This window comes from Argopecten irradians, chromosome 8 (genome assembly GCF_041381155.1).
Source record: "Argopecten irradians isolate NY chromosome 8, Ai_NY, whole genome shotgun sequence".
NCBI lineage: Eukaryota > Metazoa > Mollusca > Bivalvia > Pectinida > Pectinidae > Argopecten > Argopecten irradians.
The window spans coordinates 19,334,785-19,349,864 of record NC_091141.1 but is presented as its reverse complement, the minus strand read 5'-3'; the positions used below and the strand labels follow the sequence as shown (position 1 = coordinate 19,349,864).

The window sequence follows — 15,080 nt, the reverse complement described above, 5'->3', positions numbered from 1 at the left end:
GGGCCTCTCATCCATCATGAATTCACCTAATAACGAAAATCGCCATCAGAAACGAATAAATCATGCTGATCTTGAATTTTTGACAATACCAGGTAGGTCACCATGACTTACCTTTTAGCCCACCATCATCAGGTATTGGGCTATTCAAATCGCCTTTCGTTCGTGATCCATCATCCGTCCGTCTGTTAATAATTCTTGTTACCGCTATTTCTCTGAAATTACTTAAGGGATCTTTTATCAAATTTCATATGTAGGTTCCCCTAGGGCCCTAGTTATGCGTATTGCATTTTGGGACCGATTTGTCAACAAGATGGCCTACTGGCCGCCGTCTTGGATTTTGATAGTTAAAGTTTGTTACCGCTATTTTTCAGAAAGTACTAAAGGGATCTTTCTCAGATTTCATATATACATTCCTCTAGGACCTAATATGTGCATATTGTATTTTGGGACTGATCAGTCAACAAGATGGCCGACTGGCCGCCATCTTGGATTTTGATAGTTTTTTACCACTGTTTCTGTCCCCTAGGACCCTAGCTGTGCATATTGCATTTTGGGATTGATTGGTTAACAAGATGGCTGACTGGCAACCATCATGGATTTTGGCAGTTAAGTTTGTTACTGCTATTTTCAGATAGTACTAAAGGGATCTTTTTCAAATTTCATATGTAGGTTCCTATAGAAGCCTAGTTGTGCATATAGTATTTTAAGACCGATCTGTCAACAAGATTGCTGACCAGCCGCCATCTTGGATTTTGATTGTTGAAGTTTGTTACTGCTATTTCTTAGAAAGTTCTGAAGGGATCTGTCTCAAATTTAATCTGTAGATTCCCCTAGGGCTTTAGATGTACATATTGCATTTTAATGGCCGACTGGCTGCCATTTTGGATTTTGGTAGTTAAAGTTTGAAAAGCAGAGAAAAGATTCTCTGTCTAATTTATTAGGAAAATTAAAATTGAAAACAGAGATGAACAAAACATGCTTTGAATTCTAGAAAAATGGTCACTGTGGTCTACTTGAAAATATTTACCAAAAGCAATATCATTAAAATCTTGGTAGAGGATTTCTTCCTCAACTATTTTGGGAATAATGGTACACTGTGATTGACTGTGGCATTGAAGTCGGGTGTCACTGTCAGTAATATATAAAGGGAGTCTCTGCAGACCTGTGATTGGCAGTTTTTTTCTCTCAAACTGCCTTCAGTTTTAAAAATTGCTATGACGTATTCCAGGGGAAGATATTACGAAAAGGATACAATGTAGTAACCCCTGGAGTATCAAATGTACATGAAATCAACACAAACAATAATGATAGCAGTCTTAACAATTTATTTAATACATTCAGTAAATTTGTTATTGTGCATCAGATTTCAACATGAAAGTTGAACAAAGAGAAAACAGAAGATGAGTAACATGATGATATTACAATACAACAACTCAAGCCTAACAAACACGTGTGTCATGTCACCTAAAGAAGAGTTCAGGGTAGTAGTAAATGACAAGTATATAGTTAACTGGTCCAAGTTATATATATAACTACCGTCATTACTGATAAACTGTTATGTCATCTTGTACCGACACAGGCCTCGCATCAAGTCAGTAAAGTAAGGTTAATCAGTTCTTGGTGTAACTGGTTATGTTAAAATCATCTCCATATTGTTTCAGTTTACTGGACTAACATTCAAATAAATGAAGAGTCTTTTGTTATTCAGTAGTTACCATTTGTAAAATAATGTACAGTGTTTTCATAAAACATATCAATTGATACCCATAGTAGATAAATTGATACATCTGCAATATGAAAAGATAGAATTATTTACATTTTACACTATCCTTAACCCCAGTATAATGTTATACAAGTACTGTTTATCATATGAAGCAATGCAATATGGGAGAAACATCACAAATAATATACTAATCTGGTTCACTTATCAGACCACACAGCCAATATACATAATCCGTTTAAAAAGAAAGGTTGCAGAAAATACGACAGAATGATAGAGGAAGAACTAAAGTTCTAAATATACAACTGTATAATTACACTCGGACAATATCTACGACTTATAGATACACTTTATACATCATTAATTTAATAAATAACTTTTCTATAACTTACAGCACATGTTATACCATATTCTCCAGACAGGATATCTATTTGATCCAAATGTCTTGGACAAAATGTCAAATATGACGGAATATGTCTTACAGCTTGTGATAGGGTCAAAGTAACCTTGGTTAACTTCTTACATCAAATGATGTAATCCATAAATAAAAAATGAAACTGTCAAATCTAACTGAAACTTTCGTATGTACATAATGAATTTGTTCATTAATAAATGAAATTTTAATCCTTTTGGGACAGGATGATGGAATTTCAAAATGTGCAGATTCATGATGTTGGTGAATATCTCACACACAAAAGACTACAATAATTGTAAAGTATTTGTACATAGTTCACATTCACATAAATAAACATCAATTATATGAAATTGTTAGGAAATATTGTTCCTTCAAATTCCCCCTATTTTGTAATGTGGAATACATCACACTTTTTTCAAATATCTTAAAAACATCAAGGTATATCAGCTTTGCAATGAAAATATATCTTGGTTATGAATTTCACAAATAATACACAGAAGAAGGAGATTGCTGTAAATAGGTCCTCTTATCCCATCCTCTTCATTACCTACCTCTAACCATGTTCACACCCACAAAAAAAAACATTACAGATATTCATTATAGAAGGAATGGATCAATGAAACAGCAATGTTTAATGACATTGAATGTGATAAGTCTCGCATGGTTTGCGACATCATACAGTAATAGTCCGGCCAAAAGTGTGATGTCCCAGTCACAGGAGGCTGGGACTAATCGTACACAGACGGTGTCATATTACTATGATCTCTACACAGGAGATAAATGTTAATCAGCTAGGGAGATGATCTCCACATACAACAATCTCAGACAGGTTCATTAATGAGAAAAAAATAACATGCTTTCAACTTCACCTACAAAATATTTCCCACTTAACATGTAAATGAAAATTGAAAATACATAAAGCTAGATGTGAAAGAAAAAGATAAAATGTTTACAAACTGATTTGAAATAACTAATAAAACTAATATTGAAAATATGTACAGCTCTTCAGTTCATAATAACTTGACATTTATGTACACACCATACAAATCTTTCACAACAAATTTCTCTCTTACATTAATTACACACATACACACCATCCCCTCAAACATGCCAACAGATACTCATAACCTGGGTACTTGCTGATTGGTTTGTTATTTTTATGATTTCTTTTAAATGCCTTTGTCAAATGACCTGGACAGTGGTCAAAGGAACGTTGGATACTTCTACCAGTAGGACAACCTGCAGCTTTATAATTGGAAATTATAAAAACAATAGTTCGCCAACTAAGCAAAATAAATGAGCAACTCCTTCAGGCATACTTGGCATGTTGAACAGTTGATTGATAACAATTTATGAATGTTGAGCAGTCTAGCATATTGCTTTATATTTAATAGTGAAATTTCTTTACAACTCTATATTTTTCATTTTACTCAATACATTCAAATGGAAAGCTTTCAGGCTTTGTACTGGCTCATCGATGTTATCAATATCTAATGATGTCTTTTCACATTTGTAACAAGAAGTTCCTAAACACAATATGTATGTTTTACTTAATTTTGTGGCTATATACATGACCACTGCTATACTAACTCAGCTGTTCAATAAATAATTCAAAATTTCAAAAGTCTATATTCAAAGTACAAAATATCTGGCGCTTTCATGAACGATCCTTGCATGCATTATGCTAATATACGTGCACACCACTAACAGATGATAGAGAGCACACATCCTCTTGCGTACACTCTCCAGCACTACAGTTATACAACTCCCCACAATGTATAGCCACCTTTAATTACACCCCACATCACATCAATCCTCCACATATCACTTATCATGTAAGAATTTCTCTATTTACTGCCATTAGTGCTGTATTCGTATTTTCTGTACTTTATTTCAGAACTTCAGATATATACTGCTGATACCAAATACCATAATCAACCCAATAAACATTCCTGCCCAAATTATGGTATCCTCACCGGTTTTATACGAAAAAAAGTTGGATATCATCAAACTAATTCGTCTTTCCATTCATTTTGTTTTTAGAAGCATACAATGTACTCAATAACCTGATTGAATTTGTGTTACCACAATGCATTATCTTATTTTGTATTCACTTTGCGTTTTATAAACATACTGAGTGCTCGAAAAGTTAAAAACGTTATTTTGTATTAATTCAGATAAGGGATACCACAATGCACGACTGACTACATAATGTTTCTAGTATAAACACATTAGAAACTCTTACATGATAAGATCTTGTGTTCAACACGATATCTTAGAGCAGAGAGTCCATCACAACTCTGTAATCAGTCACCATGTCTTTTGTTCTAGTCTTTGGCAGAACTGCACAATGGACTGGCTTCTTCCTGGAATTCTGGTCGTAAATCACATGCTTAGTGACTTCATTTCTGTTGCGTTAATTGTGTTGTTAGCCTGGAAAGAAAACAAAAGAGTCAAAAAGAAATACAGGACTATTAGTCATAAACATTAGTGTGGTGAGCAATATCTACAGAGTGTAGTGAGCAATATCTACAGAGTGTAGTGACCAATATCTACAGAGTGTAGTGACCAATATCTACAGAGTGTAGTGACCAATATCTACAGAGTGTAATGAGCAATATCTACAGAGTGTAGTGACCAACATCTACAGAGTGTAGTGACCAATATCTACAGAGTGTAGTGACCAATGTCTACAGAGTGTAGTGACCAATATCTACAGAGTGTAGTGACCAATATCTACAGAGTGTAGTGACCAATATCTACAGAGTGTAGTGACCAATATCTACAGAGTGTAGTGACCAATATCTACAGAGTGTAGTGACCAATATCTACAGAGTGTAGTGACCAATATCTACAGAGTGTAGTGACCAATATCTACAGAGTGTAGTGACCAATATCTACAGAGTGTAGTGACCAATATCTACAGAGTGTAGTGACCAATATCTACAGAGTGTAGTGACCAATATCTACAGAGTGTAGTGACCAATATCTACAGAGTGTAGTGACCAATATCTACAGAGTGTAGTGACCAATATCTACAGAGTGTAGTGACCAATATCTACAGAGTGTAGTGACCAATATCTACAGAGTGTAGTGACCAATATCTACAGAGTGTAGTGACCAATATCTACAGAGTGTAGTGACCAATATATACAGAGTATAGTGACCAATATATACAGTGTTTTATTATCATCAGGTTAGAAAGAATGGTTTATATAATGATATTAACTGTTATTTTATGACTGGTGCTCTGCTGTATATAATTGGCCGATACCTTTCTCAGAAGTATTAATCAACTGATATAAACCCTGAAATTGGCAACGAAAACCAAGTGAGGTTACTGGACTCAGTCCAGATACCTCTCGTAAGTCCATTAACCTATGTCAAAAATAGTTCGAGGAAAACTCCCTTTAGATGTGACGGCATAATCACTTTTGATGTTGAGTTGTACCTAAATACAGTGGAACTTGGTTGATACGAACTCGGATAATTTGACAACCCCGCTTAATACGAAGTACTTTGCCGGTCCCGGCCGAATTCCCTCTTTATCTTTGTTTAAAGAACTCGGATAATTCGAATTTGGAAAACTCGAAGAACTCGGATAATACGAAGCAAATTTTGGGTCCGAGTGACAAAAATCATACATAAATTGTTCTTACAACTCGAAATGGGATTTTTTGGACAACGAGTTCGCAGAAAATGCCGATTTTCTTATTCATAAATCTGCTGTAGAACAGCATTTCAAAATATATATCTCGGTTTTATTGTTATAATTTTGCAACTACCTTCGGCGATTTTGACATCTCTCTTGTTCACATCATTTTACAACACGGATCTAGTCTATATATACCAAGTAAAGAGATCATCAGTAGACAGAAGAACTCGCTTAATTCGAACACTCGGATAACTCAAAAGTTTTATCTCGGTCCCTTCGACTTAGTATTAACCGAGTTCCACTGTATAGCGTAACGGGAGTTTCCTAATTCAATGACGTCAGGATAATCTATTATGAGCAAGTTATCTGCGATCAACGGTGATCAACTACACATTTCCATTTAAGGGAAATGTTCAAGAATGCCACACGGACTGTTGATGCAGCGATAAAATATTCCAGTTCTTCCAGTCTAAAACATTAGCAAGAAGCGTTTGGATATTTACCATATACTTAATAATGGATAAACCACTTTTGTAAAAAGAACATTTGAAATATCATCCTGTTTATTGTAGTAAAGCCTTTTTAAAGAGAAGGGTTAATATCCTGTAAATGTCATATAATAAAACATTTATTCACTTATTTTCAGGTGGATACGGTGAGATATCAACCCTCGTAAATTATATAACCATTGGCCTTCGGCCTCGGGATATATATCACTAAATCGGGTTGATAACTCATCGTATCCACCTGAAAATAGGTCAATAATTGTATATTATACAACCAGTGAAAATCATGTCTGACATTTTAATGACTAGCTAGTATGATGTGTACCATGTCATCTTTATCAGACAAATGACCAAGCAGAAACATTATGAAATTTTCACTGGCTGTAGCAATAATATTTTTTATATCATTACTAATATCTAAACAGAATGATTCCCCACCACCATTCTGTTCCATGGGGAGTAGTAATGTTAAGATTCCATGCTGGAACTTTTAAGTATTTGATAAGTAAACAGTGGAAAGTGCTGTTCATGAAACAGGAAACAAAATTAGTATAGTCACAAATCTATTCCAAATGTTTTATAACGAATGACTTACCATTCCATAGCTTCCTCTAAGCCTGTTCCTTTTATTGCAGATGTTTTAAATACTTGATAGGTATGTTTGAGAGAAGACAGACCCAGAGCTTTAGTCACATCTCCAGGAGACATGGCACCCTCAATGTCTTGTTTATTGGCAAATATCACAATTACCGCATTTTTCAATTCCTCTTCCTACAGAATAACAAAATGTCATTTTATTAGGGTTTTTGTTTTTACAATACACTGGAGTGCTAGTAGATATACGATATATTTTGTGCATATATTTGAATATGCAAACACAAACAAATGTAAAACTGCACTTGCTTGTTTGATAGAATTTCATTGTTCTGAATGCAGAAAAAGTATCCATATCATTGACAGAAAATCATTTATGGCGACTAAAAATAAACTATTGGTTAGTTTGTTTTATACAAATGATTTTAATCTGACCATCACTAAATATAACTTTAACAATCTGGTATGAATGTATAAATGACTCAATATAAACATAATTCTTCTTATCAATAGCTTATCAATACCAACTCTTGTTGTTATAAACAGTTATGTATTCACTCATCCTTAGCTTGGTTGTTGCTACCAGACTTTTCCAATATAAGTTGGTACATCCCTTTGGCAGTTAATCAAATTTGAAGCAGGCTGATACAAGCTATCACACAATAAGACATTCTTAGCCATAAAAAGATCAAAATATCTAAGCAGAAATTATTGTTACCGCCAGCATGGAAGCGAGTTCTTGTTTAGAGATGCCTATTCTGTCCTTGTCTACACTGTCCACAACATAGATGATGGCATCTGTATTAGAGTAGTAGCATCGCCAGTATGGCCTGAAAATTAACACAAAATCATGGTAAACACATGTATTAAAGCTGACTTCTGACACAAATTACTTATTGATATTTAATTACAGATATCACCAAATGTCAAAAGACGAATTTGAAATATCAAAAAAGCGCTTCTTGGATTGAAGTTAATTTCAAGGTTTCATGAAATAATCTTTTAGAATTACGTACAAAGTAATTGTATATCAGACTTAGGTTTTATCCTAAAGCACTTTCAGTACTTTGAATATACCTGATACTTGTTTGACCTCCTAAAGCCCACACTAGATTTACTATACCTGACACAAAGGTTTCACAGTTAGAGAAGTTTCAGTACATTGATTATACCTGATACTTGTAGACAGTTTTAGTGCTACAGTACTTTCAGTAATTTGATTATACCTGATACTTGTTTGACCTCCTAAATCCCACACTTGAAACTTCAAGTTCTTGTGATTCACCGTTTCCACATTAAATCCAATAGCTGGAAAAACAGATATCAGTAACTGTTAATTGTTTTTATGAATAAATTACAAACAATTTCATGTTAAAGATGCTCCACCACTGACAAATGGTATTTTTTCATTAACAAAAACAGGAGCAGACGACTTTGTATTTTTCTTCAGTTACAGAAGGTACTTACTTTACACCATTACTATCATTGAAATGTTTGAGCTTCTTATCTTATTTAAAGTTAAAAATATAAAAAAAAGTAATAAATTGCATCCCGAAAAAATTCTGTGGCACTATATTTCCTATATGGAATGAAATATCGATTGCCCATGCAACAAAGGCAAAATAAATTATTTTAAATTATTTTTTGTGTTAATTAGACATATATATACATGATTAAACACCAATTATTGTTCAAATGATGAATATTATTTATGCTCTGTCGGCGATGCAGCATCTTTAAATAGAACTGAACAGTTACACTTTGAAAATTAGAGAAAGTCATGAATTATAGTTAATATTCAGTTTATCATACATGCCATAAATCCAGCATTCAAATTCATAAGATATATTCTAAGAACAAAGAAATTATTTTGTATTCCAAAAGAGGATAAACTTACTTGGAATAGTTGTAACGACTTCGCCCACTTGAAGTTTATATAAAATTGTCGTTTTACCAGCTCCGTCTAATCCTAAGATCAATATTCTCCTTTCTCTTGTCCCAAACAAACCAGAAAAATAACTCATCAGTCCTCCTGAAATATTCAGCCAAAATGTAGATTTAATGAATATATACAGTTTTACCTGTAAATCAAAAGATATTTAAGAGAGACAGGTTTGTATACCAGGCATATTGTTAGATAATGGAGACTGTCTAGTGACTGGTGACCAGCACAGATTTAGAAAGGAATTATTTTAAACTAATTTTCTTTTTTTTTTTATCGTCATCATACCACTGTTGGTACTAATTTGCTCAGAAGTGTGGTACTACTCTACATTAAAACTTCTAAATCGGTTTGGACTGACATTGTAATAAATCCATCAAAATCCAACACCAGAGAATTTAATACATCAAGTTATGTTTAGATATATGAGGCCCTCCTCAGGTAACTATAGGAATGTTCAAACTGAACGAAATATTATATGTTTTACCAATGTTCCCTAATTTCTCGCCTTCAGTTGAGGGTATACCTCTATGAGGAAGGCTCTAGTTTCTGTGTCCTGGTGAAGAACACTACAGAGTCTATAAAAGTGGTAGATTCTGTTTCTCATTAATGTCCAGTAGGGAATGAAATGACTAGTTTCTCCCTATTAGTATTAGGCTTAATTGTGGGTGTGTGTCAATTCACCATGTAGATATTGAACATGCGATAAAACTAGAGATACATTCTGTATTATATGTCCATGACTATCAAAGATTATAAAAACACATTTCAAATCCACATGGTTCTTTGGTCAAGAAAATTGTTTGTGATGCCAATATTACAGAAATCAAATGGCCCCAAGCTATACAACAGCAATATATCTAACATGCATTTTAGGATCGGCTGACGTTCAATCAGAAGAGGCAAGGGTGCTTACAATGCTAATTCAATACATCAAATACAGTATGGGTATTGATATGTACCAAAAACCTAAAGTATGCACATATCTCATTATGCTGTAGCTTATATAACTTTCTTTGAAATATCAAACATATTATCATAAACATGTTTTTTCCCAATAAAAGCCTGCATTGGGGTAACTAAAAGATTACTCAAATGAGTGTTACTCATTCTTATATGTTACTTAAATGCAGACTGTTTTACAGCTTGATAACCACCCTGAAAAGACAAGAAAATACTAGATACTCTCCCTTCACAGAGATCAAACAATCCTAACTGCTCTTAAAATTTATTACCAATTATAGGCTACAGAAATGTGAAAATTTTTGTATCACGATTCATTACGATACATGATCAGTGTATCGTGATACGTCTCATAATATTTTTGTTTACATCTAGTTGAGACACAAAGCTACAGGCGACATAATGCAATAACTAATAAATAAATGCAATATTATATTATGAACTGCTAATATTTACATGTCAATATTGAAATTAAATGATGGAAGAATTAATATATATTTGTCTTCACCAAATGACCGTGCGATTGTGACTAAACTTCAAACAGCTGAAATGCAGTTGTTTTGTCAGAAGTGTAAGAAAATGGCGACAGGTTTGCTGGGTTATGAAGCCTTGTATTCATCGCACCTAAAATGGGTTTGAGAATTGTCCCAGTATTAATTTTGTCAATACGGCAAATATCTTGATAATATTTCAGAAATTATTGCAAATATAAACTGCATCAAAACATTACAGCAAGTATTTATTTGCATCCATCTGGGCATCTTATATACCAAACTTGTGGTGATTATTGCACACCATCTTTACACATATCACCCATGATGCAATATGTGCTGAATGTATACAGTATCACATCATGGACACTGTTGCCCAACCGATCATAAACTGCAGTTTCATTACATTCACAAATATAATAGATCCAAATGTATTTCAAAATTTTCATCATTCAACAAATACTTCAAGGAAACTTGTGAGGATAATCCTGAGTGAAACCGATACTATATGTATGTGTGAAGGGAGCGGGTCTCTGTGGCTTGTACATAATGTTAAATATGGTCTCTGTCACTCAGCTGACAAAGTATGCTTCTTTGGTTCAGTTGGTAGAACTGTAGATTTCCACGCTGGAGACCCTGGTTTGATTCCTTGTCGGGGCACTTGACAGGAATGTGTATTTTCCCTGTTCTTCTACATATATGTACCCATATGCAGGACTAAGTATGCCCAACGTGTTCATTGACCCTGTAAATCAGAACCTTCCAGATACAGACCACTTGAAAAAAAGAGAAACATATATTCTCTTCTCATTTTACTCAATTGAACTCCTTGTAATATAACTCCATGACCACAAATTACAACAAGTAACATCTTGCAAATATCTAGGAATCACAATACAAAATAACTTACGATGGGACACGCACATCAACAACATAACAGCCAATGCTAACAAGACACTAGGATTCTTGAAACGAAACCTACAGATAAACTCACAACATATAAAAGAACATGCATACAAAGCCATAGTCAGACCCAAACTGGAGTACTGCTCCTCCGTATGGGACCCCCACCAGACAAATCAAATCATGCAAATCGAAAAAACACAACGCAGAGCAGCACGCTATACAACAAGCAGATACCACAACACAAGTTCAGTACAAGACATGATGGAAAACCTCAACTGGACCTCACTACAAACACGCAGAACAAGAACACGTTTAATTTTATTTTATAAAATCATACACCATCATGTGGCAATAAACTATAGTCAAATTCTCAATCTGACAGACTTCAGGACGAGACAATCACATCCATTCACATATAGACATATAGCTGCCACCAAGGACATATTCAAACACTCTTTTTTTCCACACACAATTAAACAATGGAACATCCTACCGGTGGCTACAGTACAAAGCACTACACTAGAGGTCTTCAAGTCACATATCCTAAAAACAGAACTTGAAGACCTAAACCCCACTCCCTAAAATTTCTATCATATTTTTATCTTATAACTGTCACTAAAAGAAAATAATAAAAAAAAAAATAACATGCACCTTCACGATCACTGTAAATAACTTCACTCTTTTTTTTCCACAATCACGCCTCTGCCAATCCGCACAATATAATCATCGGCATCGATGGATTTGTGTTGAACAGTAGAAGCTGTGCTTCATCACGACCAAGATTCCAATGGATCAAGAATTTACCTCTTGCAGACATTACTGCTCAGTTTTCATAGAAATATTAACAACAACATTATCAAATGCACAAATATTTGCATTTCCCTGCAATAAAATAACCAAATAGGCTTATTTATTGATGTCGTATATTATTTGATTTGACGATAAACGAAGAGCGGGGGGGGGCATCTAATCAAAACATGTCAACAGTCACGGAAATGTAGCTGCAGATCTATGGCGTGATAATTGACATATTTTCAGATATAGAGAGAAGAACTTAATGTATTCTGACTGATGTCTTATATTTTTCATAATCGGTTCAGTCAAATATTTACCCATGATTGTGTTTGTTTTCTTCACGCCGGTGCTTGCTTGCTGTCAGTGGATTGGCAAACGTGTACAGCCCTTTTGAGCATGCGCAAACAAAAAATGATTACATTTCCGGTGCGTTCGATCACCTTACTTTAATCTCTTATAATGCAAGAGTTCTTTGAGTTCCACTTATATCTATAACATGTACAATGTATTTCTATGGGGTGGGGATTCAAAACACAACAGCATGATCGCAGTATACGGTAGTGTATAACAATTAGTGTATTATAAGTCCATACTTGCCAACCCTCCCTATTTTGGAGGGAGACTCCCGATTTTGGACCCCCTTTTTAGGCCATTTAATCATGTCCAAATTCTTTAATATTCAAAATGTCAAAAATCTGACTATACCATCAGAAAGAACAGGTCAAAATATGCAAAAAATTAACCTTTAATTTCTTCATAGGGGGTTACAAAGTAGACTTTCTTGAGGTCTAAAGTTTAAACACATGAAATTACCCCCATGGGAATTTCAAAAAGTTGGCAAGTATGCAAGTAACTCCTTTGTTGAAGCCTGTAAGTATAAACGCAATGGTTTATAAAGGACTTAATAATAACCTTATAAATCCTTGGTTCAAACCTTTAATCATGAAAATTCAATACACATGAACTAGACTAAAAATGTCAAGTCCGCTAAACACGCCAATATAATAAGACTTTTTTTTAATTATTTATTTTTTTTGCGCTAATATCGGACTATATATTAGGCAAAAAAATAATAAGCCTGATAATATAGGCAGGTTTAGCGGACTAGGATTGTACTATCTCAAAAAAAAGTCTCTTAAAAATAATTAGTTTACTGTGTATATGTCTAAGCAAGACAATTAATTCATTATTGGTTTGAGTTACATAACAATGTGCCGATGGTGTGAAGCCGTTATGTTCAGATCGATCAGGGTTGCATATCGTCCGCTAAACCTGCCTATACTATTAGGTTTTTTTTTTTAAATATTTTTTGAAAAAAAAACCTAATAATATAGGCAGGTTTAGACGACTAGGTTGTATAATGATAATTTGTACTCAAAACCATCTAAAAATACTGAACTTGTGTAATATATCAAAGTTTTTCTCTTGTACTTATAAGTACAGGAGAATAACTTTGATATGTTAGACAAATTAAACTAATAAAGAGTTTATCTATAAAAAAAATTAGCACATACAGAGGTACGTACATGTAGATCTGTCGATCGTGAGCGAGTTTCCAATAAGAAATAGAGACTTAAAAATATGTGTTTATATATGTTTCTGGTTGTAGTAAATTCAAATCTTATACAGATAACCGTGGTACTCGTAGTAAGGCCAAAAAATATATGTCTGTTTAGGGTAACATTGGCAAAAAATTTGGGTCGGTAGGTCACTTTTTTAACTTAAAATTTTAGTTTAAACAGTATTTTATTCATGTAATGATATATATAATACAGTAAAAAAAACACATTCCGGGATCGGAAAACAAGCTTAAAGGCCCACTACCTTTCCGGAGGAAAATTTAAAGGTTTCTTAAAAACATTAATAGCAAAAGAAAATATATATCGATGGCTTAAGATGAGGTTACAACACTAAACATATGCAAGATTTCCTGTCTAATATACGATAACAGTGGAGATTCATTTCGCTGTTTTGCCGTCTGGCGCAGTGATAGTCAACTACCGCGCGGCATTTAGGACGACGGCGGGAAACATAAAACGACCCGCATTATGAAAACTAACATTTTATTTATTCTAATTAAACAGTTCTGAAGGTGATGATAAGTGTGCTAGTAAACGTATAGTTAATAACTTCTGCGACTCTATAAAATTCTTGATCTCGTTTTACATTCCTATTTTAAAATTAAAAGCCGTTTCGGAAAGGTAGTGGCCCTTTAAAGCTTATATAAATTCCTTTCCCTAAAATATCAAGCCAGAGGAATGTTCGGCACTGGAAACACCTTTTGCAAGATATGTATAAAGAAAGATTAACGCAGAAAAATATTAAATTTAGAAAAATACGTGTACATAGAAACATGTATCGCGACTTTTATTTTTTTCGTATAGAAAAAAGGGGTCGGGGGTAAAAAGTAGAGTCGGTCGGGTAACCCTAACCAGACGTATATAGTAAAATGGTAATGCAATTATCAACAAGAAAGTGCTTGAAGGATATTATGGTAATGGAATAGTGACAATTTTTAAAGGCCCACTACCTTTCCGGAGCAAAATTTAAAGGTTTCTTAAAAACATTAATAACAAAAGAAAATATATATCGATGGCTTAAGATGAGGTTACAACACCAAACATATGCAAGATTTCCTGTCTAATGTACGATAACAGTGGAGATTCATTTCGCTGTTTTGCCGTCTGGCGCAGTGATAATCAACTACCGCGCGGCATTTAGGACGACGGCGTGAAACATAAAACGACCCGCGTTATGAAAATTAACATTTTATTTATTCTAATTAAACAGTTCTGAAGGTGATGATAAGTGTGCTAGTAAACGTATAGTTAATAAAGCCTCCTACTCTACAAAATTATTGATCTCGTTTTACATTCCTATTTCAAAAATTAAAAGCCGTTTCGGAATAGTGACAATTTTTAAACATATTTTTGTATGAAATTAATTCGAAAGTATTACCAATTTTTCATCCACAACAACGATACACGATACCAAAAAATAGATAATTTACTATTTAAATATCTGAAGATATGTACATTTTTATCGCGATACCTATAAAATAAATATAGTTCTTCCGAATACGGCTAATAGTCG

At 33.9% G+C, this 15,080-nt stretch overlaps 1 protein-coding gene across 1 annotated transcript; it reads right to left on the bottom strand.

Annotated features, from left to right (window-relative positions):
* Positions 1-1,308: 1,308 nt before the first annotated feature.
* LOC138329598 (ADP-ribosylation factor-like protein 1) lies at positions 1,309-12,399 on the bottom strand. The gene is made up of 6 exons (XM_069276688.1): positions 12,305-12,399; positions 8,788-8,922; positions 8,117-8,198; positions 7,609-7,720; positions 6,892-7,067; positions 1,309-4,568 (listed from the first exon to the last, which is right to left on the bottom strand). Exons 1-6 carry the CDS (start codon positions 12,306-12,308, stop codon positions 4,538-4,540), a joined length of 540 nt encoding a protein of 179 aa, XP_069132789.1. The 5' UTR covers positions 12,309-12,399; the 3' UTR covers positions 1,309-4,537.
* Between the last annotated feature and the right edge of the window lie 2,681 nt (positions 12,400-15,080).